Source organism: Neolamprologus brichardi, chromosome 12 (assembly GCF_056152115.1).
Source record: "Neolamprologus brichardi isolate AB-2024 chromosome 12, ASM5615211v1, whole genome shotgun sequence".
NCBI classification, from domain to species: Eukaryota; Metazoa; Chordata; class Actinopteri; order Cichliformes; family Cichlidae; genus Neolamprologus; species Neolamprologus brichardi.
Genome location: NC_142115.1, coordinates 9,341,440 through 9,369,094, shown reverse-complemented (window position 1 = coordinate 9,369,094; position 27,655 = coordinate 9,341,440). Strand labels below are relative to the sequence as shown.

Genomic DNA, 27,655 nt, shown 5'->3' with positions numbered 1-27,655 from the left:
TGCGATTTCTATAATATTTCACGTCCCGTAAGCTTAATCTGCAAACATTGTGTAAAAGCAATTGCTTTTACACAATGTTTGCAGATTGAAAGCACATCAGTTGTTACAATACATAGTTTTTGGCAGTATGTAATTTAATGAAACTTTTTTTAAAGCAACAAAAAGTACTCCGTGAATTTAAGAATTTTTTTTATGTGATTGTTAAGTTTCTCCGCCCACCCATCCCACTATCTTCCATCATCTATCCATCCATTCATCCATCCATTCTCTTCCACTTATCCGATTCAGGATTCCAAGAGTCTATCCTAGCTACCATGGGGCTAGAGGGTGTTTATTAATGCAGATTAGACATGTGTACAGCATGGTGTATTTTTTCAATTAAATGTACTTCATTGATCAGACAAGTGTGAGTATATTACATGCAGAAATGTTTACTTTGCCTTTATCCTCCATTAGGTTTCCAGCACAGCTAAGCAGGTCACATTCTGTGGCTCAGTCTTTCACCAAAGAAGTGATTCTCTTGCCAGACCATCTAACTACACATGTGCCAAGGCGTAACAAAAAAGCTTGGCTTTTTGAAAATGGACATATAAAATCTGCACTGGAGTTTAGCTGTGACTGGGACTCAGACAAAGTAATGCAGGCAATAAGGACTGCCTTCCAGCCAGTTGTTGAAGGATGCAGGTAAGCATTAGATCCTTTTTTATATATATATATATATATTTTGTTACTTAGATTATTATACTATTAAAGGTCAACTTTGGGTATTTCCAAAAAGGATCTGGGAGCACCGATCAGATGACTGGATTGATATATTTTAGAGTTAACAAAAATTAAGCCTTTTAATGTATTGTATTGTAGTCTGTTAGCCTTAACAAAAAATTCATATACACTATGTTTTCTTCCTCCCCTAGGCTACAGATTTTGCTGGCATGCCACACCAAACTAGTTGAGCCATCACTCACTTCCAAACAGACTTTGAATGGAGACCTTGTGAAAAAACTGTTTCATCAGAAGTCAATTTATGTCAGACCTGACAAGGTCACGTTATGTGAGGACAATGAATCAGTAAGTAATCCTGAACATTTCAGCAAATGTATGTATGTTCATAAAATGAGAGTGAAAAAGGCAAAGATGGATTTTAAACTCCCTTAAACATTGTCACTTGTATTTTGTTTTAATACATAATACATAAACATATTACTAATATTTATTATGACATTTTGTTGTCAGTATAATGAAATGTATTATCTGTTTTAATTTACAGACATATTCTGATGGAGAGAGTAGCCATACAAGCAGGCAGGATTTCACAGAAACGTTGAATTCTGACAAATGCGGTAAATATTCCTATCTAAAAGTCACTCCAAATAAACTGGAAATTAAGTTGATTTAGTGTCTGTTACTTAGTCATCTTAGGCATTGTGTCTTTAGTTAAGTGTTAAGTATTTAGTTTAATATTTTGAGCAGGAAGAAATGTACCCCTAAATACATGAAAAGCAAAAGCTATATATGTGATTAGATGTTATTCAAAAGTTAAACTCCTGTTCTTTGTGTTCTCACAGTTGAAATTTCTAAAGAAGTTCCCTCAGCCATTCCCATTGTTAACACACAGTCCATGTCTGTTGATGATGAGGTCATCTGGTGCATTGCTACCCAAGATGTTTGTACTGTTGAATCTTCCATCTCTGCTGACACCCTCACAATGTCCACCAATCCTGCTGTCGTTGCTACTGATGAGGATGAGCCTTACTCCAGTGGAACATCTGCCTCTGTCAGTTACAACACACCTGCCTTATCAGTGGGTTCTTCTGCCAGTGTTACTGGTGACACACGTGTCTTCTCTAGTAACACCTCCAGTGTGTCCAATGGACCTACCCAGCCAAGTTTATCCACCACATCCTACAGGTTTGTGTTTTGTACATGTTTGTATCTTTTAATCTTTTGAGCTATATTGTGCAAAAGTCATGAGCCACCCCTGCTTTCTTTGTATTTTGCTGGAAAAATAGGAAAGAAGCGCAGTGATTTACTGAAGTCTACAAAATTCTGTCTACAAACAGACATGAAAGCGCAGTATATTAGAGTAGAACAAAACTTGTAGAATTTTAATGAGCTTAAAATTCAAACTGTGATATGAGCTACTTTAGTCTTCAACATAGCTTGAACTCTCTTAACCAAGCTTTCTTGATGGCAATGTCTTCTTTTTATTGAATTTCTTTAAGCATGGTTCAGGAATAGTTTTCCAGGCTTTTTGTTCTGTTCTCTGTCAAGATGATCCCACACAACTTTAATAATGCTGAGGCCAATCTATGTATTGTGATAATGTAATTATGCCAACATCATTTATATGTAATTTAACTAAATAATTTACAAAACATTCTGGCTTTGCAGTACATATCTTAGCCTGTTTGAGGAAGAATACCTGTCAGATGACCCCGACCTCCAAGAAGCCATTTCAAGGTCTTTAGACTCAAGTACAAGTGAAAGGTCAGTACAATACAAACTTTTACTTGTCATGTTGAAAGGTCAACATATTAACCATTATTTTATGTTTGTTGCGGAAAAGGAGTCACCTGCTGTCTAATTTTGGATCAGTTTGAATAAGCAAACTACAAACTGCAACCTGCGATTTCTGTTGTCATTTGAAGATTACCAAGGCTATCAGATTAATTATATTTTACTTGATATATGTTTTGGTTTATTTTTACTTTTTTGAATGGAGGTTGGTTGTCAGTGTTGGATCTTGTTGTTTTTCTTGTTCTGCTTGTATTTATATAGTGTATTTATACTATTTATAAATACTAGTGTATTTATGACAAGATAAAAATTTAAACTTAATTTAACTTAAACCTAATCTTTTTTCCATTATCACAAACATACTTGATTTGTATCTCTTTTTTGTTAAATATCAATTACAGTCTTAAGGATGGTACATCATTATTCTGTTGGTGTGTTATTGCCATTGAGACTAGTATATTTCTTTACTGTTTTTTTTTTTTTGTGTGTGTGTGTATGTTTCAGTGACGTCCAGAGCTTAGAGAGAATCTTGGAGCAGATTGTTACTAGAGTAAATAATGACAGCACTGTACGCTTCAACATCATAAGGCGAAATGTGTGGGATGGAGCATCCAGAGCCATGGGCAGATCCAATTTTTCACCAGAGAAAAAAATAGATGTGAAGTTTACTGATGACTATGGAATATCTGAGGGTGCTGTTGACAATGGAGGACCTACTCGGGAGTTCTTTCGACTTTGCCTCTGTGAAGTCAAGGACAAACTTGGCATCTTTGAAGGCCCACCCAATGCTAAAGTTCTAACGTGCAATTCTAAAGGTACTTATGATTTAATTAATTGTTGCCATTTGATTTATTTTACATCAATACATTATAGATCAATTGGTTTGTGATTACATGTACGAGTTTAGTATCTCATACAGTTAACTAAACACATTTTTTTGGCAATGACAGAATTTTTGTACCACCACAGAGAATTTTAAAAAATTAAACCTAGATTGACTGAAGGGCAGATTCTCTGTTTTAGTTGAAAGGCTTGAAACAGTACTGCATATTTAGAAATTCTGGCCATTTTATTTTATTTTTTTATACATGCTCTCTCATTTCTCAAAAGTAATTATTCAAATGACTGATATGGTGTAATTCAACAATCAAGAGATGCACTTATGAATGGAAACACAGATGTTTTACAACAAGGTGCAATAGTAAATAACTGGAAGGACTTCTAAAACATCTAAAAGAACTATGCTATACTGCTATGAAGATATGGACAGACGACACCAAGATTAACCAAAATGATGGAAGGAGAAAAGTATAGTAAAGAAAAGAATAGCTCAAGTCACACATAGTGGAAGCAGCGTTATGACACGGGCATGAGTAGCTGCCATAGAACCAAGCCACTACTGTTGTCAATGATATCACTGGTGATTTGTGAAGTGTAAAGGGCAATCTGTTCAGATTCAGCCAAATGCAAATGCTAAATTGATTGGACAGTGTAAATTGATAATAACCCAACGCATAACAAGCCAGCTCAGTTACCTGATCTGACTGTAAGGCTGTAAAGAATTGTAAAGAATTTTAATCCTTGTATTAAAAATAATACATAAAATGGTGTTAGCTTTCAATCACTTGTCTAAAGCGACCATCTTTAAAGATGGTGGATAATGTATAAAATTGACTGTAATTCCTAATCAGCTGGTGCCATTTTTTAATAAAATACCTTGAAGGAATTGCACTTCAGTATCATCTTGATTGATACAGTGAAACCACAATGTCAAAAAAAGAAGTTAGTGGAGACCACCAGTAAACTCACATTCTGCCTCCTGAAGATAGTCTTGCCAGAAAGCCAGGGTCCGGCACTCATCTTGAAATGCATTACTCCCTCATTTGGAGTGAATGATCTGGAATAGATTCTCCATATCAGTTGCTCTCAGAGCCATTCCAGCTTAAAATCCAAGGTGGTGGTGCACAGCAAAATTAAGATGATTTTGTCATTATCCAAACTCTTATGGGTGCAACTGTATGGGCAATATTTTTTTCAGAAATAACATTTGGTAACTTGTACTATAAAAAATGCCACAATAACAAAGATAATGATGCAAGCTTTTGAGATGATGTTTTATTTTATTTGTTAACAGCAATGAAAGATAATGGATACTACTATGCTGGCCAGATCATGGCAATGTCAATTGCCCATGGGGGACAGAGTCCATGTTTCTTGTCTGAACTCTTGTATGAGTGTCTTCAAAAGGGTCCAGACAATGTAAAAGTCAGCACTGATCATATTACTGATGAGGAAACAAGGTCACAAGTGCAGTCGGTGAGCATATTTTCCTTTGGTTCTTTCAATTTCATTGTAGGTCTTTTTTTGCTTGTCCAACATTTTTACTAACACTTTCCTAATTTTTCTTGCCCGAGTCCTGCACCTTTCTAGTAAAAGATCAAACATTTTAATGGCTACAAGAAGGAAGAACTAAAAATGTGTGTGGCAGGTTATGGTTCTGTTGGTTACTGCCCAAGAAACTCCAAGTTTCAGTTTTCAGAATTTAATGATTGGACTTGTTTTCCAGCTTAATAACTTATACCTCAGCCTCCTGATCGGTTATGGGGTTTCATAGGGTTAATGTTGTGAGATCATTATTCTATGTAACTTAGTTTTCCTTATATTTTTAGGTTAAAGAACATGACCCCCTTCGCAGTATATTCTTATAGTATGTTAGACAAAATGTCTCAGTATATTTTGGTAGTAGGATAGACAAAAGTTCAAGTATATCTTTGGGGATTAAAAAGAATGTGACCATCTTTGGGTTCTGTTAGACAGGTGGGCGCCACCATTTATCTGCTGTGAATGTTTTACACTGTTTTCTTGTCATGTCAGACTGCTTAAATCATTTCTGAGAATGTTGCGTGTGAAGGACCTTGTGCCGATAATAGCAGAAACAGACCACATTCTGTGCCCCCACTCTTGTAGGGAGTAGAAAGACAGGGAGCCCGAGGTCATAACTTAGGCGCCATGACAGATAAGGGACTGTGAATGTTTAGGTTTACGACCAGGTGGGGGCCAGTGGAAAGTATAAAAAGCTGTGTAACACATCACCATTTTGAGACTTGCTGTGACCCTCTCATGCATCTCTCCCCATCCGGATGGTTTATGCTCATTGTGTGAAAATTGTATGGAAATAAAGGATTGTTGATTGAGCATGTATACACCGAGTATTGTCCTTCCTTCAGCCCAAAGATTCAAAGAATTGGGAGATTTCAACAACTTGGTGCCGGTGACCCGGATCTTTTGGTGTGCTGAGGAAGGGCAGATTTGGCCTGTGGTGAGATCGTGGGGCGAGGCGAACAGAGGACGGTCCAAATATAAAAAGGTAAGCACAGCCTGTTGTATTATGAATACCAAATGTGCATATTGGGCTTTCCAAATTAATCTGTTCGCTGAGTTACACATATTTTCACATTAAATTGTCGGTGTCTGGTTTTCTAGCAAGAATACTAAAACCACTCTACGTTGAGACTAGAATTCCAGTGTGTCATAGGAACTGCCTCTAGCAAGATACTAATCACATTCTACGTTGAGACTAGGGCGCAGCCCACTTTACCCTAACATAATTAATTTTGTCTAAAACTGGCTTCTGTTGCAAGAAATGGGGAAAAGCTTCCAAAACGCGGCCAAAGTGTAGAATATGAAATAGAGGTGAAATAGAGTCTGGCTTATGGTGCGCTTGCATTTTCAAAGGTGAGCTCAGAGGTTTCTGTGTGTGTTTCTGCTGGTGAGACGCGCTTGCTGTGTTTCTGTGTGTGAAATATGAACATGGTGACAGTGACGGTTAATGTGTGAATGGGAGGACATTAGAGCAAAGACACATTTTAGGATCAAAGGTTGATGCCTAGTGGACCTGTGGAAATTGGTTTTGTTCATGGTGTGGCAACCCCCCTGCCTGTGGACGCGCAGTCAGGTCCAGCGGCGTCTGGTTAGCTGAGGTGGTGACTTGGGAACTGAGGACTCCCGCATAGCTACAGAATAATACTGAAAACGTTTGTGTAATCATGGGTTTACATTTATTCTGGACTAGAACATAGAACAAGACACATTTTGCGAACAAAGGTTGAGTTCTAAGAATAGTAAGAGAAAAAGGTTAAATAAGGTTAAATAAGGTTAAAAAGGTTAAAAAAGGTTGTATTCCTCGTTTCAGTGGTTGAAATTGTTGTTTGCCTGTCCCCTGACGAGTGTTAAATTAAATAAAGAGGGTATTTGGAGCCACATAGAGATAGACGGGCTGAATTGGGTGTATTACTCTGTGGTGTAAAAAAAAAAAAAAAAAGAGAGAGAGGAAGAGAGTTGGAGGTGTGTAGTGTGTGTGAAAGCGCCTTTAGAGTCGGCGTCTCGTCAGAAGTACGGGAGTCAATTAAAGTAACAGAATAATTTGTGTCTAAAAGTGTGTGTTTGTGGTGTGCAGAAAATGCGGCAGGAGGTCGTGTCGCGAATTGTTGCAAACCGTGAAGTCAATTGGGGGGTTTTAATTTGGTTTTATTTTTATGGGGAAGAGAAACTGCGGTATCCAGTCCGTGGCGCAGTTTGAATAAATCGTGAGGCAAATGTGGCGCGATCTGAAGATCGTGAGCCTAATTGTCCTAGTTAGGTTAAGGTGTATAAGAGCGGACGGCACCCGCTCTTTGTTCTGATTAGGGCGTTGTCCTGAATCAGCAGAAGTGTCTCGCAGAAGTTTGTATGGGACTGCGAGAAGTATGAAGTGTGTGTGAGCCAGCCTCGAGGGGCGGGTTCACAGGCGGAACGAACGAGGAGTAAAATGTGCGTGTGTGTGAGAGAGAAAGAAAGGTGGGGGCGAGTGACCAGCCTGCGAGTGTGTGTGTGAATTCCTTGATGACAAATAGGGAGACAAAGTAGATTAGTTGATTTTCTGTAAAACAATAATAGTCAAGAAATCATAGTGATCAAATAGGAGAAAATGAACTAAAGTAAATGAAGCAAATTAAAAGTGGATTAGCGTCAAAGTAATGATAAATAAATTGATCAAACTAATAGTGACATTTAAAGGTGATCAAGTATTCAAGGATGAATGGAGAATTTGATTACTGACTGTATGAGAGCTGTTGGGGTGAGAGGAAAATGAGGTTGGAGGAGTGAATTAACAGGTTAATGTGTGGGTGTAAAACAATGAGGTAAAAAAGAAAATGATGAAAACAAAGAAAATAAAAAGTGTGGAAGTGTGAGTAGGGAAATTGTCTCCAACTGGGGGAAGCAGTGACACTACAGGTCACCTTCTTCCCCTGCTGGACACAAAACAAAAACATAATTTGGAGTGTTGTGGATGAAAAGAATTAATAACAACATCAAGAAGATTTTTTGTGTTTGTGGTTAAGATCAAATAAAAATTTCATTTTTGGGGTTTGAAGTCAGTAGAGGTCAAAACAAAATAAGTAGAGATGTGTTGCTTTAGGAGTGATGAAAACATATGCAGTCACAGTGAATAATGAAAGTCTCTCAGTCTGTCGTTTACAGGTGGGGAACGGACCTGGATCAATTCTCCACGGGCAGCAGTCGGAAGAAAATTATAGGTTAAAATCATTAGAAAAATAAAATAAAATAGAAACACCCAGCCAGAATTTTTGGCTGAATTGTTTTGCAGCTTCCCGTCCTCATCCTGAACAAGCAAGCTCCAAGGAAGCTAATCTCTCCCTGAAGACACCGAGTGCAGTTCCAAAAGCACAAGCATGAACATCAACAGTGGACAGCAGTCCAAAGAGACAATACCGGAGTTCTGAGCAGAGAGGTCCAGCAGCGCTGTGGGCAAACGGCATCAGAAAGAGAAGATCCACCATCTAGATTGGATGGATGGAGATGCGTTTCCAGCAAGCTGCAACCTCACTGTGTGTGAAGGACTTTTGAGAAGACTGTCTGAGTTTGACATTTGCCATGTTTGGAACGAGATGGCAATGAAAGAGACAGTGGGACAAAGAGATACACGGGACAAAGCTGAAAAGAACTGACTGCCATTGGACAGAAAAGTGGGAGAGAAGAACGGAGAGAAAGGAGCAGAAGAGAACTGAGGCTGCTGTTTTAGTTTGGGGAATCAAATTGGGTTAAGGAATCCAGGGAGACAAACGACTGCCTGGAAGTGGAGGATTGACACAGTGTCCAGACCACCACAAAAGGGGGAGGAAGACAAGCACTGAGGTATGCAAGAGTACTGTTAGAAAAATGGAAAGAGACACCACACATGCACATAATATACACTAGAGATAACACAAAATCATACACAAAGTCGCACACATCCAAAGAGGGTACTTTTAGAAGGGGTTAACAACACACAGTGTGGTTGCCGATGGTAACCTGCAAGCATTTGGAGTTTAGCTGTGCCTGACTATGACAGAGTTTTTCATTTAGATGTTTCTGAAACAGAATTTGGAGTGAAAAAAATTAATTCATTGTTTCAGAAAAAAGGGAGAAGGTACATAAAAGGATACATAGAAATAGAAAATGTATTAACCCGACTAACACACACACACACACACACACACGTAATGAAACTCATTAGGATCAAAAACAATTTTAAGTAGGTAATATTGTTACTATCATCCTGTCTGGTTTATTGAGTGGGTTGAGAAGTGATACATAGACGACTGAATCAGTATTATTTTGGGGAAGATGATAGCAGGGGTGAACAGAATCCTGCAGCCAGAGTTTAAAAGAGTGAAACTAGCAGATTTTTTGGTTTTGTTTTGTCTTGTTTTTGTTTCTGAAGTATGGGGAACCAAGTTTTAGATTTGGTGTTTTCTCACCTATAAGAGAAAGAAAGAAGATTCTGTGACAAGTCCTAAGACCGGGCTTCTGTATTTTTATTTACTTTTGTTTTTCAGTTTTATCTTTTATTTTTCATTTAATTTTTATTTTTTGAACAGTGCACTGATTTTTGTTTGTGAATTTCTTTTCTTTAAGCAGATCTGCACGTCGGGAATTAAAAGCGCTACACGTCGTCGAGAAAATTGTTGCAAGTGAGTTTCTCCACATTAAAATGGGCTCTGGAGAAAGCCACTTATTTGGGACAATTACAAAATGAGAGTCCCTGCCTAAAAAGGATTCAGCGAGGTAATCCGACCTAAAGTTCTTCTTTTTCTTTTTGAAATGACGTCATTTTGCTGAGGGTGGAAATCAAATGCGGCGATGGTTTCCACTATCAGCAAAGAAAGAAAGAATGGATGAATGAATGAATGAATGGAAATAAAAACAAACTGACTGACCGGTAAAAGCTGACAAGACTTGACCACGACTCAAAGTTAACCTCCACCTAGACAGGCCAAAAGGGTGGATGAATTTATGTGTTTCTTTTTACAGGAGCAGAAAGAGGACAGCAACATCTGAGGTGGCGTGAGCTTTGGCCGTACCGATTTAACTTGTAAAGGCCACTTTCTGTGTTTGTGAATCTACCAGGGGTGTTATTCATGGGCTTGTGTTGCTCACAGAGATTACTGTGAGAAAGTGTGTATACATCTGCGCAGCGCTAACATTTGCATTTTCTTTTCTACAGCATTACAGTTCTTCATGTGATTTGATGATGTGATTTATAACAGGACAATTGGTTGATGTTTGTTTCTCTACTACAGGATTGATGATGCTGTTGCACTGTGTTGTTGGGAAAATGTTGAAGGTTACTTTGACGATGTGAATAACGTGAGAAATTTCCTGTATTGAAACCAGTGTCATTCCTTTTACAGCAGGCTTAATTTTATGGCCTTTTACGGCACCTCTGGAACCTATCGGCCTGCGCCTGACCACCAGGATTGTCTATGTGTGCTCCTAATGTCTGTTTTTTCTTTAAGAGTGGATGTAGAGGATTCAGCAGAAAACAGACAAGTGACATGAGGAAACAAATAAGATGCAGTGTTGATGGAATAGTTGAATATGAACTCATTAGCTAGCCACTACTGAGCTCATAGTGATAAAATGGGTGGAGTGACATTGTTTAAGGGAAGTCACAGATTAAATTGTGGAATAAATTGGGATGATTCATGATTTGGGATAAATTATGGTAATAATAGTGATTTAATGATTGGAGAAAACCTGCACATGATACTTGTCTTTTATGCTGAATACTTTATCACTCTTATGATCTACAGTTGGTTGCAAATGTGAAGTTTGATTTAACAGATTTGTCTTCCAGGATACAGGCTCCAGGTGGAGCTGGGAATTAAATAAGCTGAACATGTAACTGCTGATTAATGTTTTTACACAGGGTTACAGGTTGGAGTATGGCTGCTCCAAGTGGGAAACCCTGGAGATTGTTTTAAAGAGAATGTGCAACATTCTTGTGCATGTCTCACTGGGGAGTTGATACATGGTGGAAGCCATGTGGGGAGAGGAGTGTTATTTTTTAATCTGTAGATGTCGTGAGGTGCCATGACGAGAAGGAGTGGCTGAGAGGATCGTCCACAAGATGGGAGCTGAGGCCAGGAGAGAGGCTTCAGGAGGATCAGAGATCATCTTCAGCACAGCAGACATCACACAGAGAGCTGTGCTACTGAGCTTCCAGGAGATTGAGAGGAGACTTCCCACAGCAGGATTTTAAATAAAATGAGAGATTCATCGTTGACATTGAGGAAGACAACTAAGGTGTACGACGTGCTCTGCCTTAAATCTTCAGCAGCGTTGGATGTGACAACTCGAGGGATGGAGAGAGCGTGCCAAGCTCTAAAAGTGACAGCGCAGAGGAAATCCAGCGATGGAATTGTGTTTCTGTGTGAAGCACAAATACTAGGAGACTGGGAAAGAGTTGACACCACATTGCAACCCTAGAATGTATGTTGTAAGTGATCTCTCTAAAGAGAGATCAAAGGGGGAATTGTGAGATCATTATTCTATGTAACTTAGTTTTCCTTATATTTTTAGGTTAAAGAACATGACCCCCTTCGCAGTATATTCTTATAGTATGTTAGACAAAATGTCTCAGTATATTTTGGTAGTAGGATAGACAAAAGTTCAAGTATATCTTTGGGGATTAAAAAGAATGTGACCATCTTTGGGTTCTGTTAGACAGGTGGGCGCCGCCATTTATCTGCTGTGAATGTTTTACACTGTTTTCTTGTCATGTCAGACTGCTTAAATCATTTCTGAGAATGTTGCGTGTGAAGGACCTTGTGCCGATAATAGCAGAAACAGACCACATTCTGTGCCCCCACTCTTGTAGGGAGTAGAAAGACAGGGAGCCCGAGGTCATAACTTAGGCGCCATGACAGATAAGGGACTGTGAATGTTTAGGTTTACGACCAGGTGGGGGCCAGTGGAAAGTATAAAAAGCTGTGTAACACATCACCATTTTGAGACTTGCTGTGACCCTCTCATGCATCTCTCCCCATCCGGATGGTTTATGCTCATTGTGTGAAAATTGTATGGAAATAAAGGATTGTTGATTGAGCATGTATACACCGAGTATTGTCCTTCCTTCAGCCCAAAGATTCAAAGAATTGGGAGATTTCAACAATGTACTAATTAAACACTGAAGCTATTAGTTTTGTATGTTCTACTAAATAGTAGAGTCAAATAATTCATTTTTTAATTTCCTCATATTGTTTTTCGATCATACAGGCCGAGAATGATCTACAGCTGCAAGATGCAGTTGCACAGGCAGCCAGCTTGATCAGTCTTGCTGGTCACAATGTTTGCATAACACTTCAAAACAAACAAGAAACTGCTTTGGATCCGGCTCACTGGTATGTCCTTCAACGGACCCGTGCACCTTTTGAAAGGTATGTCTAAACACATACTGTAATGGTAAAAAATTAAGCCTGTGTTACTAAAGTCATTGTGTTGTGAAACAATGGTATTACCCTATTTGGGTGGTACAGGTCTGTAGCGCTCCATTCTAGTACAGTTCATAACAAAACAGATATCTTTCATTCATGAAATTAAAATTCACATAAAATGTTGTATCTGTGCCAATGTAGGCATGTGTTCAAATATGTAAATAAAAATAGATTCAAATTGAGTAGCATTTGGGTTGACTGTAGACTGACAGAAAAGTTATGCCAATGGAACAAGAGACCAGATGTATTTGAAAGCAATTTGTCACTTTTACTCCAATTCATGACTGGTCCCTGTGTATCATATTTCAGCTCAGTTGTTCCATGTATAGGCATTCTTTATCTGTATCTAAGACAGCCTGGCCCTGTAAGGGGAAAAGAATGTTCTTCACCTCTGATACAGCAGTCCACAGGAAAGTAAAATGTAATTAGTTCAGAAATGTCTCTTAATAAAACCTCTTGTTATGATACAGGTTCCAAATCCCATCAAATACAAATATAATAATAGTAATATAAAATACAATTTGATTTTGTTTTATTTTGGCTAGGTTCAGAGATGGCTTGAGGTCTCTAGGTGTCCTAGATGCTCTACAGGCATACCCTCTTCAGATGAAGTGCCTTTTTGTGAAAGCTGGAATGGCTCTGAGAGCAACTGATATGGAGAATCTATTCCAGATCATTCACTCCGAACGAGGGAGTAATGCATTTCAAGATGAGTGCCGGACCCTGGCTTTCTGGCAAGACTATCTTCAGGAGGCAGAATGTGAGTTTACTGGTGGTCTCCACTAACTTCTTTTTTTGACATTGTGGTTTCACTGTATAGCCTAAATAAGCTTCATGTGTGTTTTTCAAATTACAGCTTAACTTTAAAAAATATACATGTTTCACTTTTGATTTAATCTTTTGGTGATTTAATGTATCTGTACATCAATAGTCTTAGTCAGAATCTCATTATCATTTTGTATTTTTCTATCTTATAGTTGAAAATGATGTCTCTTTGGAAGATATTCTTGTTTTCTGCACTGGATGTGACAGCATACCAGCCCTGGGTTTTTCTCCAAAGCCAAGCCTTGAGTTCATCACTAACTGCAGATTTCCAGTGGCCAATACTTGTGAAAATATCCTTCGTATACCAGTTCATGCAGTGTACACTACTTTCAAATCAGACATGGATTTTGCCATACGGAATTCACCAGGATTTGGAAGAGCATGATGTGTTTTCTTAAGGATTGTTGACATGATGAGGATTTGGGTTTTTTTCTATTTTGCATATGCATTTTTTATTTTCTTGTTTTTTGTTAGTGTTGTTAACCCCACATCAGAGTACACAGCAGTAGGACTGTAGAGCCTAAATAAGCTTCATGTGTGTCTTTCAAATTACAGCTTAAATACCAGTTCATGCAGTGTACACTACTTTCAAATCAGACATGGATTTGATAAGCCAAAGAGAATGGATGGAATAATTTTGTTTCAGTTTATACATGTGAGGCATTTTTTTGTTTTTTGATTGTAGTTAATTTGTTTTCCTGCTTATATGGCATGTTTTGTCTCTGATATGACCCATAGTAACATTACATTATTTAGCACCCCTGCAGTGAGCAAAATAATATGCCACAATCTCATTGTTATATAGAATTAAGTTTTCTCAAATGCTTCCTGTGTTCAACTATTCCACATAATGTGAATTTTCAAATGAGATGAGTTAAGCTTTATTTCAGTGTCCCATTTGAACATTTATGCTTTACACAGAACAGTTCTTTTAGTTCAACACCAGGTGTCACTTCTGCTGTGCCGTAGGAGTGCAGCGTGTACATCATGCAGTGTCTTATTTAGATTGCAGCAGTACTCTGACAAGCAGTCTTGATGCTTACAGCTCCTTTCTTCCGTTGCCTGAAGAAACAAGTGAGATTATTAGTGACAAGCAACACAGACCTTTAGTTTGTCATCTTCACACAGAGTTGTGCGTGTGTATCGTTCTGAACTTGGCTTACTTGTTGTGATTTTTTAGAATGTGTCGTCCAAGTGGGGACTCTGGATTCACACACTTCTTCATATCTGCTTTTGTGGTAACACTGAAAGATTTTTAAAAAGAGGTGTATTAGGAAGGAGCTGGAGAACACAGTAGAATCATACCTCAGGTCATCTTGTGGACTCACATGATCTCTGTATGTGGACAGAAGATACTTGGATAGTGTATCATTGGCTCAGCCTTGATGGGGGTGGCTGTAGCTCAGGAGGTAGAGCAGGTCACCTACTGATCGGAAGGTTGGTGGTTCGATCCCTGGCTCCTCCAGTCTGCGTGTCAAGTATCCTTGGGCAAGATACTAACCCCAACTTGCTCTCCGATGCGTCCATCGGAGTATGAATGTGTGTTGTAGTTAGAAAGCACTAAGTGTAGATAAAGTGCTTGTGAGAATGGGTGTGATTGGGAGAATGTGGCATGTTGTATAGAGCGCTTTGAGTACTCCGGGAGAGTAGAAAAGCGCTATATAAGAATCAGTCCATGAGCTTTGGGCTGATCCTGCCAATGTAACTGTAACACTTGCATTTATTAGATTTGCTGGCTGGTTGTCCTGTGTAGGAAAAGACAAGAGCATTATCTGTTGATTAGCAGCCAAAATATCCATTTATATAAACAGGGTGAAGAAAAAAAAAACAAGAAAGGAAAAAAATAAGATTTTCACAGTACCTTGTGTACCTAGGATAAGCAGGCAGGCAACGAAGGCAGTGACTAAGTTCATAGTTGTGGCTGTAGGCTGTTCACCGTTTCTGTTTTGAGTATGGCTCCTGATGCTGTGAAGCAGTAAGCATCACGCTTATATACACTGCCTGCACAAGTGACCCCACCCCCCAAGGGGTGTTTTGCAACATTAATTTCACTTTCCAGAATGCCAATGGGTTGGTATACTTCATCAATCCACTGTAGGGAAATTACTCTCTGCATTTAACCCATTCACTCAGTGAAGTAGTGGGCAGCCACCAATCCAGCACACGGGGAGCACTGCGTAGGGATGGTACTTTGCTCAGGATACGTCATGGTAGCCATTTGGTGGATTTGAACCCCTGATCATGGGGCGAATGGTCAACCTACTGAGCTATTTTTTTTTATTTTTCATTTGCAATTTTGTTTTAATTATAATTATTTTTTAGAGTGGGTTTGCGCATTTCATTTCAACATTAGTTTTAGATTTTTAATGTGGGTGGTGTCTGTTATGAACAAGATTGTAAAAGTTTCGAACTAACTCAACACAAACACAGCAGTTCATGTCAGAAAGCCACTCCAGTCACAAAAATGTATTCACCAGACTGAGATTACCAAATGGTAAATGGACTGGTTCTTATATAGCACTTTTCTACTCTATCTGAACACTCATTCACACAAACACTTTTTTCTATGCTCTTTTGTGCTGCTACTACTACTAATTCATCACATACCCCAAATGTCAAGCATACGAAACAGAAGGCTTTAAAGTCAGGGTACCTTTATTTAAAGTCACAATAAATATTGTACTTTTTAACTACACAGCGAGGACATAGTAATTCATTAATGTTGTACAATTTTCACTCTTCGTAAGTAATACAAGTAGCTTTAATTTAGCTATGGTTCTCAGCTGATACAGTGTCCCTTCATAACACCACTAATTAGTCAAAAGTGAACAAAAAGACTAATATAAAATAGTAAGATTTCTGGTTAGATTTCCACAGAAGGACTGCTGTTGCTGTGAGGTAACAGTGCTAACCACTGTGCTGCATCTTGTTATTATTCTGGTGTAATATTTTTCATTCTTTGCATCACGGTCTCAGTTACATTTTGATCCCATGTAAATGAATTGCCTCAATTATTTTTCTCAAGTCTAGGTTTGCCTTGTATTTCTTTCATGCAGCTATCCCTGATTTAGTAGAGATCCCTTATCTGGTGGCTCACATTTCAAATATTAAAACCATAACTGCTACACTTGCATCATAAAAAGGTCATATGAATTGATCACTGCATTTTTCCCAGATTAAAAAACATCATGTGTAAGAGTTTAGTTTGTCTTGTGTTGGTACACAGGTACACAGGAAACAAAGCAAAACATGGAGAACAGAAAGTCCCGTCATATGGGTTTTATTTTATTATTTAAAAAGCATATGTACAAAAATGTAAGAAGTTCAAGACTAGACTATACATATGTTTATATATATATATATATATATATATATATATATATATATACACGCAAGGGGAACAAAAATTGCAGAGTAATCATAAAGAATATTGGCTGACTTGTATTTCCAGTGAGACTGAATGAGTTCTTTTAGTTCAACACCAGGTGTCACTTCTGCTGTGCAGTAGGAGTGCAGCGTGTACATCATGCAGTGTCTTATTTAGATTGCAGCAGTACTCTGACCAGCAGTCGTGGTGCTTACAGCTCCTTTCTTCCCTTGCCTGAAGAAACAAGCGAGATTATCAGTGACAAGCAACACAGACCTTTAGTTTGTCATCTTCACAGAGTTGTGCGTGCGTGTCGTTCTGAATTTGGCTTACTTGTTGTGATTTTTTAGAATGTGTCGTCCAAGTGGGGACTCTGGATTCACACACTTCTTCATATCTGCTTTTGTGGTAACACTGAAAGATTTTTAAAAAGAGGTGTATTATGAAGGAGCTGGAGAACACAGCATAATCATACCTCAGGTCATCTTGTGGACTCACATGATCTCTGTATGTGGACAGAAGATACTTGGATAGTGTATCATTGGCTCAGCCTTGATGAGCTTTGGGCTGATCCTGCCAATGTAACTGTAACACTTGCATTTATTAGATTTGCTGGCTGGTTGTCCTGTGTAGGAAAAGACAAGAGCATTATCTGTTGATTAGCAGCCAAAATATCCATTTATATAAACAGGGTGAATAAAAAAAAATAAAATAAAAAAGGAAAAAAATAAGATTTTCACAGTACCTTGTGCACCTAGGATAAGCAGGCAGGCAACGAAGGCAGTGACTGAGTTCATAGTTGTGGCTGCAGGCAGATCCGCTGTTCACCGTTTCTGTCTTGAGTATGGCTCCTGATGCTGTGAAGCAGTAAGCAGCACGCTTATATACACTGCTTGCAGAAGTGGTCCCACCTCCAAGAGGTATTAATTTCACTTTCCAGAATGCCTTTCACTTTCTTCTTCTTTTTCCCCTCTACAAAGCCTGTTTCCGAGAATCACAGCTATTGAAAAAATGCCTACAGAGGGAAATCATTTAGGTACATAAATGACATTAATAAGACAGCTCATGACAAAAGCAACTATATATTAATTTAAACTGTTTTGTACACTGCTATCCCTTACACTTTAGCTATCACCATAAAGCTTCCAGTTGCATTTTTAATGTGAGATCTGATTTTTTTTTTTTTTTTTAAACGCAAAAAGGATTTTCTCAGCTATGTAGATCTATGTGATTACGCTGACCTCTGACTGTGGCCTTCCACTTTGTATGTTTGGGTTTATTTTTTAATGTTCTTGTTAGATTTAGGATTAAAGAAAACAAATATCCTGCAGAAAGGCTTTCCCCCCTTTTTTTTTTTTTGGGAGCACTTATGCAAATATGTGATGTCTTGATAAATCGAGCAAATATTTGAAGTTTACACAGCATCAATCTCGCATGAAAATATCTTAAAAGTTTATTTTGTGACCCAGAAAGAGTAATATTTCAAACTCCGCCACTCTGTGTTCCTCCGCCATTACCTCGTTTGAGTTTTGGACGAAATGGATTCTGGGATATTGCATTTCGTCATTTCGAGCTGATTGGAGACCAAAACAGCCAATCAGATTCTTTTTCATCCAAGTCTGTGATTGGCTGGTTTTGTGGCACAAATATAACAGTGAACAGAAAGAGTTGAGCACGCACAGGCAGAAATGTTGAGAGCGCAAGCAACACATTGCGAGCAAGTGCAAAAACTGAGTGACAGGGGCTGCTATTGTGTGTGTATGGATAATAGCAAACAGAAATAAATTTTTGGAACGCAGCAATGAATTTCATTCACTCAAATTTAGCTTTTCTTCGCTTAAAATAAATTTCTCCTCAAATTGCAACACTTGCACCTGCAATTTTTTTTACGTGCGCTCAGAATAGTGGCACAAAAATAACGCCATACCCCTCTGCCCAGCGCAGAGCACAAGGCTCGCGTGCGGAGCGAAGCAGGGGGAAAAGTGCGGGCGAGAGGGTGAGAGACAGAAAAAAAAAACACGGCTCCTTATGGCTTACGTTGTTCCCTTCAAAGAGTCGGCTCTAAGAGCCGTTTCGTTTGCGACCGACACATCACTAGTTTACAGCATCCTGCCATGCGATTGCATTTGTCTCTAACCATCAGGAACCCTCACGTTAACTTTTATCGAGTGGAAAAATGTTAGCATTCATCCTGGAGCTTCACTGTTTATGTTATGCTAACATAGCTGTGTCGCTAGCGATCATGTAGCACATCATTATATACCAGGTAGCCCAACTTCAGTAACCCTACAAATGTCACTTCTGTTTAGTTTTCTGTCTTCATTTATGTTGGAAGTGATAGCAGAGCTGTGCGTTTTAATTTTTTCAGAAATCTTTCAGTGAGAACATGCTATATCATGCTAACTTCTAATTCTGTTAAATGTAATAAATTCTGTTTTCATGGATGCCTGGATGTTAAACTTAATTGTTACACCTGGTAAAGCTGCAATGCTGTTTGTTTTATTAAAAATGAAAGAATTTAGACAGTTTTTAACTAGGGCTGTGTAATATGACCAAAATCTCACATCCTGATATAAGACATCTATCGTCCCGATAACGATATAAATCAAAAAGATTTAACGTTTTCTGTAAATTCTGTGAATCTCGGGCACCTCAACTTGTGTGAAGTGTTTCCAGCTGGGCGTCGTGTACCTGGAGTCGAGTGTTATAACCGATGCATTAAAGGATGCATTTTTAGACATAACTTGTAACGGCTGCCGTTTTTTTTGTTAGTATTTATTACACAGCGTGCTGTGGGGAAAAGCCTGTTCTAACGTTTGAGTCTAAGGTTTATTTTTTAGCACTCTGCAGACTCTTTCAGTTTATTTTGAAAAGTCTCAACAGGATCTGGAGCTTTATTGTGAAAGGTTTATGTGGAAAATAAACAACCGGACACGTGATGGTTCTACCGTTGTTGTTGCTCACAACAACGCATAAAAACGGGCGCTTGTCTTTCCGTAGTGTGGTTATATAAAATATAAGAGAAAGAGAGAACTTTAAGAAATTAATATAACCACTACAGTGACCATGAAAACGATGAAAAAATATTGGCATAAACAGTTTATTTTGCGACACCACAAAACAAACGATAGCGTAAAATGAAACATTTTTATATCGTCATCCGATATATATCATTATATCGTACAGCCCTATTTTTAACTCTCAGTGATGCCGCAGTGTTCGTTTGACTTTGGGACCTGAAGCGGACGGAGTTTTGGACCCAGATTTACGAGCACCTTAGTCTGACAAATACAGCAATAACGACTGCCTGCTTGCATGTTCTACAAAAAAATGTGCTTTGGTGGGTATCTGACGGACAAACACCAAACCAGTTCCACACCACTGAAGTTGCAGCATTTTTACAAACCAATTCTGTTTCATCCATTTCACTCAATGATCCGCTTTCCCCCTTCTCATTCTCCGTTGCTGCCATGCTTTTTCGGCCATGTGCGTATGAAAACAAAGGCACTGCACATGCACATTTTACCCATATTCTATCGCATTATTTTATTTTCTTATCGTTGCCTAATATTGTACCGGTATTACCGTGAACAGTATAATATGGCCCAGCCCTACATGTACGTATTTAAAATAAAAAATATGAGTAACTGTATTCCGTTACAATTACCGTTTAAAAGGGTGGTATTCAGAATACAGTTACTTTGTTGAAATAAATGGATTACACGGTATTTTCCTGTTTCATATGTTAGGCTATGCCCTCTCTATTTTTGGTAATTTGACGCCGGTGGAAACCCAAACAAAACACGCAATACGAGGCCCTAATGCATGTGTCTCAATCAGAGAGTGTTAGAGTGTTACAGGCAATAACCCTAAATTATGTAGCCTCATTGGCAGTGCAGTCCGTGCTGCAGGGAGAATGGACTGCCATGTGAGCGCAAGGGAGGGAGACAAAGGAGAGTCGAAAAGTACGAGTTGTCACCAACCACAAACGGTAGATGGAAACATGTAAATATAATAATAACCACTGCAGCCAAAAAGAGAGCCTGACGAGCCCAGTTGTAAGTAAGCTATTAAAACTCGACTGTACGCTGTGTTCGTTTTCCTCCGAAACGATAAGTTCCATTGGAGCAGCCTTTCAACGCCTCTCTCTTTCTCTCACTAGCAAAGCTGACCCAGACAACAAAGTAAAGCTAGTTTTCGGCTACGAGCTCGACACGGAACCCGACTAATTAGCCAGAGGTCCCTTTACTACGGTTCGGAGCCGGGGACCTGTTTTATATACGCGCGGAATAGTTTTCTATACCAGAGTGCTAAAAAAACTGCAGCCTTACATAATGTCATCCCAACTGTTACTCATTTTATATTAAGATTTCTTGTTGGTATTGGTATGGTATAGTGGAATACATTTTAAAAGTAACGTTCCCAACACTGGTCATGAAGTAACCTCTATGCTCAGTCACAACACAACTGTAATTTTGTCGCTTACTCGGCATGTTGTTTTCTAACTTCTGCTTCTGTGACAATGACACTGACAAAATATGTTGCAGCTTTTTTTTTTTTTTTTTTTTTAATTTTCAGTAGATTTCTCAATACTGCTAAAGAAGAGGAAATGAAATTGAAAGAAACATGCTGATGGAAAACCCCAGTCCCAGTAAACTCCGCAATGTACCTTAAAATGCTAAAGTGGTGACAAAACCTATATATTCACATGTCATTAAATCAGATGTTTTCCAGGAAGAGTTGCTCCTGTAGTCTGAAGCTCACACTTCTAAAGATTATGGCATCTGATTTGGATGCAAGTGTAGCTGTATTTGTAATTGAGGTATGTAAGTGTGCTATCACCTTGTATCTTCTTTTTTTTTTACCTTTTTCGCCAATCTATGAAAATGAAATAATAAAATAATAAAATGTTATCTGGATTCCAAAATGACAGAGCAACATTTTAATTACCTGCATGGAAGTGACCCTTGACTAGAGCAGGGCGATATGACTATATGAATATTTATCACGATATACATTTGAAAATTTGCGATAACGATATAACTCACGATATAATTGACTCTAGACAAAATGCTTTACAACTCCACAACTTTATTAGTGCAAAAAGCCCCATCAATGTATTTTCACGTAAACAAGCAGCTGTTTTTTATGTGCATTAAAGTTATATAAAAATGTAACAGTGCAAATTCCTTGCTGACAGTTTAACCAAAAGACATTTCCAGTGGAAATTGGCCGACATATCCTCAGCATAACCATGTATAATATCCACAAAACTTAAAAAGAGGTTATACACACACAATACGGTAATGTTATGTTGAAGCACAGTACGTATCACTCCGCGAGGCTCCTGCCTACGATAGCCGTAATGCTCCGACAATCCATCATGCGGTGTGGGTTCGTAGCTTAGCAAAGTCGTACTAAAACATGTGACAGATTTTCCAGCGCCTTGTACCACATAAAATCGTTTCGAGGTCAGTAAACACAACCAGAATTCATACATAAGGCACACGGGATTATAAGGGGCTCTGTCGATTTTCAGAAAAATCAAAGGATTGATTTTAAGTGTGCCGTATTTTCCAAACAACATGGTAATAACGACGGCCCGCTAGCATGCTCTACCAAAAATAGTACTTTGTTGTGTATCTGATGGACGAAAGCTAAACCAGTTCCACACCACTGAAGTTGCAGCATTTTTACAAACCAATTCTGGTTCATCCGTTTCATTTAACGATCCACTTTTGCTCTTCTCATTCTGCGTCGCCGCCATGTGCGTATGTAAACATAGGCACTGCGCATGCGCGTTTTACCGCGTTTATTCTATCGCAATATTTCATTTTCCTATGGTTGCCCAAAATTACACCGGTATTACCGTGAACGGTATGATACAGCCCAGCCCTACCCTTGACCCCATGAACCTTGTTTTCACCAATGAAAAATTATCTTTTATGTAGTTATCATTTACTAGAAGGCATTTAAAGCTGAAGAACTTGGCATCAATTTGTTCATTTTTGTTATAATGAAGTCACCATCCAATTTTGAGTGTGCAAGCATCTAAGTCATCTGCATCTGGCTAACAAGGAAATGGCATCCTTCACTGAACTTCCTGATTGACAGGCCTAACTCAAAATTTCAACTTTATATTTCAAGATATTTCAAGAAGATATCTTGAAATTTTTCTGTTGGAGAAACAAGCTTCGATAGGGACTCTGTACTAGAGTATCTACCGTTGATTTTACAAAGGAAGATAAAAGTATAATATTAGAAGAATATGAAGATGTTAAACACATAATGCATAATACAGAAAGCAACGCAGCTGCTTCAAACAAAGCAGCAGAGTGTGAGTGTGTGTGAGAGCAAAACTCTTGAATGTGTGTACACTTTAACTGCTTTGGTCAGTAAGAATGGAAAAGAGCTACTCATTGGCATTATGTGTTGCGTCCTTCTCCCATATGCTCTTCCAGTATTGCTCTGTTTCCAGCTGTGGTGGTGCTGTTCTCATATTGTTCCCCTGCCACGAAGAGTACACCTTGGCTAGTTCTGTGATGAACAGATGGTTTATTCTCCTGCCTTCTATCACTCTGGCCAAGGCTTCAGGTATGGACAGCTTGCTGTACTTCTTAGGTACTTTCTTCATTGCCCATTTCTGCAGCTCTAATAGCTGGCTAACCTCCATCCATACCACCTGGATCTTAGACTCTAGTCTCCTTCTCCATGAAGGGTACTGCTCCTTGTGCCTGTTGTACTTGCACTCATCGCCGTTTGTAAAGTGAAACATGCTGAAATTAAATTTAAATCTAAATTTAACATTTACAATTACAATACAATACAATTTTATTTATATAGCACATTTAAAAATCAGAGGTATGCCAAAGGGCCCAAATATACCAGTTAGTTCAGCCTGACGAATGGGACTTTCGACTATTTAGCTTTAAATATAATATTTAGATTTAACATTTAGATGTAAATATAATATTTAGATCTAAAATTTTACATTTAGATTTAACGTTTAAATTTAATATTTAACATTTGGATTTAACATTTAAAATTGTGTTTTAAATATAAAAAGTTACAAACAGTGTAGGGATGGTTACTTTTAAAATGTATTCCACTACAGATTACAGAATACATGCCCCAAAATGTATTTTGTAACGTATTCCGCTACGTTACTCAATGAAGTAACGTATTCTGAATACTTTGGATTACTTAATATATTATCATGCTTTATTTTACAACTACATGAATGTACTATTGCTGTGTGATTTATTACTATTACTGAAGGCTATTCGCCATACCAATACCAAATAGATTTTTAAATCTTAATATAAAATGAGTAAAAGTAAGGTGGACATCAGGTAAGGCTGCACTTTTTGTAGCTGTCAATAGAAAATTGTACTTAGTAGTCAGTATAATTTTTTTAATAATATAAGTTTGCATATGGTAGTGATAGGATGTGCGATCCTTAATAGTCTGCAAAGGCTTTGTGTGCATTCCAGAGTGCACTGGCTTTCACACCCACATCCTGGGAGCATGGGAAAGGTTGTACCTTCTTTTATTGTTTTACGGTAGGATAAACGTAGCTATGTCAGTTTTAGTCTAAGTGCCTTTTTTACATATAGATGAATTGTTGGATTTTCCAGACCAGCAGGTTTAGGGAAGTCGTTTATGGGGTCACAGTCTGACACACACACAGAGCTGCCCTTGCTAAGCAACAAGTAAAACTGTGTGTTTCTCCTCTCTGACTCTCAGCTGAAGTGTTTTAGAATACATCTCTTAACAGTAGCGCTCTGGTATAGAAAACTATTCCGCGCGTATATAAAACAGGTCCGCGGCTCCGAACCGTAGTAAAGGGACCTCTGGCTAATATGTCGGGTACCGTGTTGGGGTCGTAACCGAAAACTAGCTTTACTTTCTTATCTGGGTCAGCTTTACTAGTGAGAGAAAGAGATAGGCGTTGAAAGGCTGCTCCAACGGAACTTATTGTTTTGGAGGAAAACACGAACACAGCATACCGTCGAGTCTTAATAGCTTACTTACAACTGGGCTCGTCAGGCACTCTTTTTGGCTGCAGTGGTTATTATTATATTTACATGCTTCCATCTCTTTCTGATAGGTGACAACTCGTACTTTTCGACTCTCCTTTTTCTCCCTCCCTTGCGCTCACAGACACATTGTCCCTGCAGCACGGAGCACACTGTCCATGATGCTACATTCTTTAGGCCTATGCCTGTAACACTCTACCTATTCCCTTCATATTAAATAATTTTTTGAATAATTTTTAAAAATATTTCTACACGTCATTATGCGGGCTGCAAGTAGGGGTGACATGGGCCGTGAGATTGAGACCCAGGAATTAGAGCCTCTTAATACGTGTTTTGTGTATGAATGTAGTTTATGAATGTAGTTTATGTTGCACTACGTTGAGTTTAGAAGTGCTTGTATGAGTGGGTGTGAATGGGTGAATGAGGCATGTTGTATAGAGCGCTTTGAGTACTCCGGGAGAGTAGAAAAGCGCTATATAAGAATCAGTCCATTTACCATTTGTTTGGATTTCCACCGGCGTGAAATTACCAAAAATAGAGAGGGCATAGCATATGAAACAGGAAAATACCACGTAATACATTTATTTCAACGAAGTCAGTGGTAAATGGCCTGTATTTGTATAGGGCTTTACTTAGTCCCTAAGGACCCCAAAGCGCTTTACACTACATTCAGTCATCCACCCATTCACACACTCGTGATGGCAAGCTACATTGTAGCCACAGCTGCCCTGGGGCGCACTGACAGAGGCGAGGCTACCGGACACTGGCGCCACCAGGCCCTCTGACCACCACCAGTAGGCAACGGGTGAAGTGTCTTGCCCAAGGTCACAACAACAGAGACTGTGGGAGCCGGGGCTCGAACCAACAACCTTCCAATTACAAGACGAACTGCCAACTCTTGAGCCACGATCGCCCCTAGCAACTGTAACTGCATTCTGAATACAACCTTTTAAAAGGTAACTGCAACGGAATACTCATATTTTGTATTTTAAATACATAACGACGGTACACGTATTCTGTTACTCCCCAACACTGGTTACAAATATTTTACTAAATGTTTTAAAAACTGACTTGAAAAAACATGTTTTTGTAAGGTGAGCTAAATGTGGAAAAATCTTGCCGTTAATTTCAGCATGTTTCACTTTACAAATGGCATCCCCATCCTCCCTGCTGCCGTGGTGTAGATCAGCTGGTTTGTCTCGGTAATGGTCTCGGTATGTATTGTCAATAGTGCTGCATTCACATTATCTAGTAGATCTTCTGAGTGTACTTCACGTAGTCTTTTTAACCGGCTAGGGAGGATCCAGGTTTTAAACTTCGGCATGATCCTATCTCTTAGGTCAGTTCCTCTCACACTTAACTTCACTATTACCTCTTGGGCCGTCCCTTCACCCTATGTTCAGATCACGCCCCATTGTAGTGGCTCCATTGTATTGCCAGGGGAGGATGGTCATCAACTGGTAACCATTATTTAATCATGCCTCCCTATTTGGTGGAGAGTCACCACCAGCTTCCAACGCTGTAGTCTGGTGCTTGATCTAGCCCTACAGCAACTCCAAAACGTTGCAGATGCACATCTTTTGTGCCACAAAACCAGCCAATCACAGACTTGGATGCAAAAAAATCTGATTGGCTGTTCTGGTCTCCAATCAGCTCGACTTTTAAGATATTTTCATGCGAGAATGGTGCTGTGTAAACTTCTAATATCTGCTCGATTCATCAAGACATCACATATTTGCATAAATGCTGTAACGTTTTCGGAGATGCCTGTTACCCACCAGCTGACCAGGTGGTCACTCGCGTTAAACATAATATATAAGGCTGAACTGACAAAATAAATCACAGACTACACCACCAGGTATTATAGGAAAAACCATAAAGCCTTTGATCTAAAACAAACACTGTTGTGACAGTGATGTACACTGTCTTGTTGGTATATATGTATGATTTGTATCACCTTCATGTTTCCAAACCGATATCATGAGCAGCAGCTTTTACAGCTGTGGCTCCAGCAAACATCAGCTGATACTATAAATTAATTTTAAATAAATTATAACAACAGCTGATCAAGCTTGAACATGCTGCTGTTGTTGTTTAGCGCAACATCCGCTGGTTTTCTGTTTCTGGCGCAAAGTGGGAGATAAACAAACAAGAGAGACGATCAGCTGATCATTGATCAGTTTCATGATTGAAGTAGCAACAGGAGAGGGAGAGAGAATGAGGGGAGAAGAGGCAGCTGTGCAAGGTAAAGACAGAATAACTCCAGCATTGTGTCTTTTTTTCATTCTAGCTAAAGTACGGGACTCCTTTTCCCTTCAATACGAATGTATTGTAATTGGTCCAGCCCAGAGTTGATCATGACCAATTGGCTAATCCATCACCTTTCATTGTTTATACCGTTACAAAAACAAACAAACAAAAATGAAAAATCATCATCGGCCCACCGGGCAAATGTCCGGTATGCCCAATGGCCAGTCCAGCTATGCGAACGGCTGGTGGGTAACAGGCATCTCTGAAAACATTAGAGCACTTATGGAAATATGTGATGTCTTGATAAATCGAGCAGGTATTTGAAGTTTACACAGCTACACTCTCGCATGAAAATATCTTTAAAGTTTATTTTGTGACCCAGAAAAAGTAATATTTCAAACTCTGTGTTTCCCCACCACTGCCTCAATTGAGTTTTGGATGAAATGGATTCTGGGATATTACATTTTGTCATTTTGAGCTGATTGGAGACCAGAACAGCCAATCAGATTTTTTTGCATCCAAGTCTGTGATTGGCTGGTTTTGTGGCAGAGAATGAGTTGAGCGCACACGGGCAGAGCAACACATTGCAAGCAAGTGCAAATGCAAAAACTGAGCAAGAGGGGCTGCTATTGTGTGTGTGTGTATGGATAATAGCAAACACTGAAATACATTTTTTGCACGCAGCAATGAATTTTGTTCACTCAAATTCAGCTTTTCTATGCTCAAAATAAATTTCCCCTCAAAATACAACACTTGCACCTGCAAACTTTTTTTACGTGCGCTCAGAATAGTGGCACAAAAATAACGCCATACGTCTGGCGCGTTTGACTCGCAAATAA

The 27,655-nt window shown here is 38.9% G+C and overlaps 3 protein-coding genes across 3 annotated transcripts; 1 reads left to right on the top strand and 2 right to left on the bottom strand.

Annotated features, from left to right (window-relative positions):
• The first annotated feature begins 427 nt into the window (after positions 1-427).
• Positions 428-13,545, top strand: LOC148100155 (G2/M phase-specific E3 ubiquitin-protein ligase-like). The gene is made up of 10 exons (XM_087848677.1): positions 428-684; positions 915-1,068; positions 1,268-1,340; positions 1,566-1,908; positions 2,392-2,487; positions 3,022-3,332; positions 4,652-4,830; positions 12,106-12,278; positions 12,881-13,095; positions 13,313-13,545. The coding sequence occupies exons 1-10, from the start codon at positions 428-430 to the stop codon at positions 13,543-13,545; spliced, it is 2,034 nt and encodes a 677-aa protein (XP_087704803.1).
• Positions 13,546-14,161: 616 nt separating this feature from the next.
• On the bottom strand, positions 14,162-15,073 carry LOC148100154 (C-X-C motif chemokine 10-like). Its single transcript, XM_087848676.1, has 5 exons — positions 15,022-15,073; positions 14,839-14,905; positions 14,489-14,548; positions 14,324-14,404; positions 14,162-14,222 (listed from the first exon to the last, which is right to left on the bottom strand). The coding sequence occupies exons 1-5, from the start codon at positions 15,071-15,073 to the stop codon at positions 14,162-14,164; spliced, it is 321 nt and encodes a 106-aa protein (XP_087704802.1).
• Positions 15,074-16,353: 1,280 nt separating this feature from the next.
• Positions 16,354-17,364, bottom strand: LOC148100153 (C-X-C motif chemokine 10-like). Its single transcript, XM_087848675.1, has 4 exons — positions 17,273-17,364; positions 17,026-17,152; positions 16,861-16,941; positions 16,354-16,761 (listed from the first exon to the last, which is right to left on the bottom strand). The coding sequence occupies exons 1-4, from the start codon at positions 17,322-17,324 to the stop codon at positions 16,701-16,703; spliced, it is 321 nt and encodes a 106-aa protein (XP_087704801.1). The 5' UTR covers positions 17,325-17,364; the 3' UTR covers positions 16,354-16,700.
• Positions 17,365-27,655: the final 10,291 nt, after the last annotated feature.